Consider the following 3,581-nt stretch of genomic DNA (forward strand, 5'->3'; position numbering starts at 1 on the left):
CTAGAAGCGCGAGTGTAAGAATCCGCCCAGAACTTATTTAAAAAATACATCATTAGATCCACAGATGCAGAATGAGATAAATGAGCAGCAACAGCTACAGCGACAGGTAGTGAATCAGCAAAGTCAGTTACCACAACCACCACTTCCAAACTGTGTAAATGTGCAGAGATACAGTGCAGAAACAGGATTCAGAGGAGGTGAACAGGTAAACAGATCACCGAGAGTGAATGTGTTGAATGTGTCTCAACAATATTGGTTGAAAGAAGATGGAGGGAGTGAATCTGAGGATTATTTCTGACGGGGCCTGAGAAATGAGGAAGAGTGCGTGCTTGGAGCCACTCTTGAGGTAGATCAATCTGGTCCATTTGTAAATGGTAAAGTGAATGATGTCGAAATTACTTTCCTAGTGGATACAGGTGCTACCCGTTCTACTGTTATATCAGTGGAAATAGTAAACCTTCCTCCCTCTGGTGACAAAATCCAAGAAGTGGGTGTAGCTAATCAACAAATCAAAACAGATTTAACTGAACCAATTGAAGTTGAAATAGGTAAATTTAAAGACATGCATAGATTTGTAGTTTGTGATAGCAGTTCTGTAAATCTATTAGGTAGGGATATTCTTTGTAAAATGAACTGCGCAATTTTTTGCTCACCGGATGGTATAGAGCATGGGTACTCACAAACTTTCTCTCGGGGGCCGAATTTACAGTGTGGTTTGTGGCCGAGGGCCGCACCGGTGGGGGCGGGGTCATTTGGGGGCGGGACTAGAGGGGGTAAAAAAAAATTGTCCCGTTTCAAAACATTACTAGACAATGCTGTTTTTCCAAAGCAGATGTAACTACATGCAGCACATGTTTATAATATTTTTTTTATTAGCAGACAAGGACAATCTTAAGTGGGATTGAATGGCAATTTCCAGCAACCGAATATTCAGCACATGCCCAGTGCAGCACAGGCTTCAGAGTCCCAAAAATAGATATGTTAAACACAAACACTAAGAACTTATTTTACATTTCATGTCACCAATTAGTTTTCTGTAATCTGGTACCAAGTTGGAAACGGCAAGCCTTAAGAGCTGCTCCAGATGTATGTCTGTAAGTTTATTTCTAAGTTTGCTCTTCAACAGTCCCATTGTGGAAAATGAACATTCGCAAGCATAGGTTGACCCAAACATACAAAGTACCTTCTGGGCCACTGTAACAAGAAGAGGAAACTGGTCAGGGGGCACAATTTTCCAGAATTCTTCTGGTGCTTGCCCCAAAAAAGATGCTTCAAGGGCTGAATTGTGCTGCATGTCAATGAGCTCTAGTTCTGCTTGAGCCCTTTCCATCCCAATAAGGGCAACAACATCAAGATTCCGTGCACTCACCATCCAGGGGTTTTCAACCAGCCTGAACAGAGGGGTGAGGGCTCTGAATTGCGAAAATCGTCGTTTGATCTCCCCAGAAATTTCCTCCAGACATGCACCAGGGTCAAGGTTTGCCAGAATTTCTTGTGCCTCTGGAAACCTCTGCATTACAGCCAACAGTTTTGGAAAGTGGGTGAAGTCACTATCATCCAGTTGTTCTTTAAATAGCATAAGCTTACTTTCAAAAGCATAAATACCATTCATGAGGGAGCACACAAGCTGTTGTTTACCTTGCAGGGTCAAATTGAGAGTATTAAAATGTGTGAATAGATCTGAAAGAAAATGGAGCATAACAAGCCATTTCACATTTGTTAGTTCTGGGAACGATTGGCCTCTACTGTTCACAAAGAGTACAATCTCAGGAAGCAATGTGATGAACCGCTCCAGAACCTTCCCTTTACTTAGCCAACGCACGTCAGTGTGCATCAAGACGTCTGTTTGTTCCGCTTCAGATTCCTGCAGCATTGCTTTAAAAAGTCTATGGTTCAGAGCTTTGGCACGGATAAAATTAACAATTTTCACTGCACCTTTTAGGACATTATTCAGTTCTCCATGCTTTAATTTTGCGCACAACACTTCCTGGTGAATAATACAGTGGTAGTCTATCACAGTCTGTCCTATGAGCTTCTTTTTAAGCATAGATACGAAGCCTTTGTCATGGCCTACCATGGCAGGAGCCCCATCCGTTGTTATGCTGACAAGAGTGTTCAGTGGTATGTCATTTGCTTTAAAGTAGTTGCACATACTGTCCAGTACATCTTCTCCTCTTGTGTGCCCGTGCAGTGGTAGCAGGCAGAGGAGCTCTTCTTTGGGATGGAGCGATTGGTCCAGATACCTCACCCAAACTAATAACTGGGCCACATCGCCTATGTCTGTTGACTCATCCATGGCAATGCTGAAGAACGGTGACTCTCTGACTGCTTGGATCACCTGCGCCTTGACGTTTTGTCCCATTGCCTCTATTTTGCGTGCACATGTGGAATCTGACAGCTGCAATGCACCAATTTCCTTTAAAATGCTGGCTTTATTAGTGTAGCTGTCAAATAAAATTTCTGCTGCTGAAAGGAAACATTGCTTCATCAGCTCTGCATCTGTGAAAGGTTTTTTATGTTTGGCAAGCAAGTAGCATATTTTGAAAGATGCTTCTGTAACAGCCTCAGATTCTTTCATCTGGCAAAGGAAGATCTTCTGCTGAGAAAGAAGTGCTTGCTTTAATGATGCCACTTTTGCAGAACGCAGTTTTGAGTTCAGTGGGTAGTTCGCAGTAAATCCAGAGTGCCGCGTTCTGTAGTGCCGTTCAAGGTTATACCTCTTAAGAACATTTACTTTCTCTTTGCAAAGCAAACAGGTGGCTTTTTCTTTTGGGCATTCCACAAACAGGTACTCTTCTTCCCACGCTTCCCGGAAGGTTCTGTGTTCACTCTGTATTGACCTGGGTCGTTTGCAAGCCTTAGAAACTGGACTGTAGGCCATTGCAGAGCTCTCCAGCTAGTTTGTTACTATGCAATCAGTAACAAGGACCAGGAATCTGATTTTCCACCCGACGTCACCCCACGACCGATGCGCCCCACGACCGCTGGACTGACACCGCGGCACGACAGCTAGACCGACACCGCGTCACGACTGCTAGACCGACACCACTTCTCGCAACAGATCTGTGAGCAACACCAAAGGAATGTTTTGTTTAAACATACAAAGTTATGGATAAGCCTGCAAATGAAAAACAGGAAGCTTTCCTTAAGGCAGTGGTTTATGCAGGAAATGTGTCACCCAATAGGGATTTAAAATAAATGGCATGCACAGACACACGTACATACCAGCGCATTTTCACCCATAGGTATCTTAGCGCTGAATAACAGATGTTTATTGCTACCCAACTCATGTTATCGACCTCAGAAGGATGAAAGGCAGGACCTGCCGGAATTTGTACCTGTGACCATGAGCTAGAACACAGGCCCCTGCAGTGGACGCATTAGCCCACTGAGCCACCAGACCCCAGGTGCACAGTACAAGGATACATAGTAGAAACATGTGGGAGGAGCTAATTAGGACAGCACTGTTTGGTGTGGAGTAGCTGTCAAACTAAAGGAATCTGAAATGCTCAGATAGCATGGTCAAGCCTGTAGAGAGCGGATGGGCGAGACACATAATACAACATCTGCTGCTTAATGTG

The 3,581-nt window shown here is 43.9% G+C and overlaps 1 protein-coding gene across 1 annotated transcript; it reads right to left on the reverse strand.

Annotated features, from left to right (window-relative positions):
- Positions 1-994: 994 nt before the first annotated feature.
- Positions 995-2,881, reverse strand: LOC147705841 (general transcription factor II-I repeat domain-containing protein 2B-like). The gene has a single exon (XM_086929569.1). The coding sequence runs from the start codon at positions 2,879-2,881 to the stop codon at positions 995-997; it is 1,887 nt and encodes a 628-aa protein (XP_086785695.1).
- Between the last annotated feature and the right edge of the window lie 700 nt (positions 2,882-3,581).

Source organism: Lissotriton vulgaris, chromosome 7 (assembly GCF_964263255.1).
Source record: "Lissotriton vulgaris chromosome 7, aLisVul1.2, whole genome shotgun sequence".
NCBI classification, from domain to species: Eukaryota; Metazoa; Chordata; class Amphibia; order Caudata; family Salamandridae; genus Lissotriton; species Lissotriton vulgaris.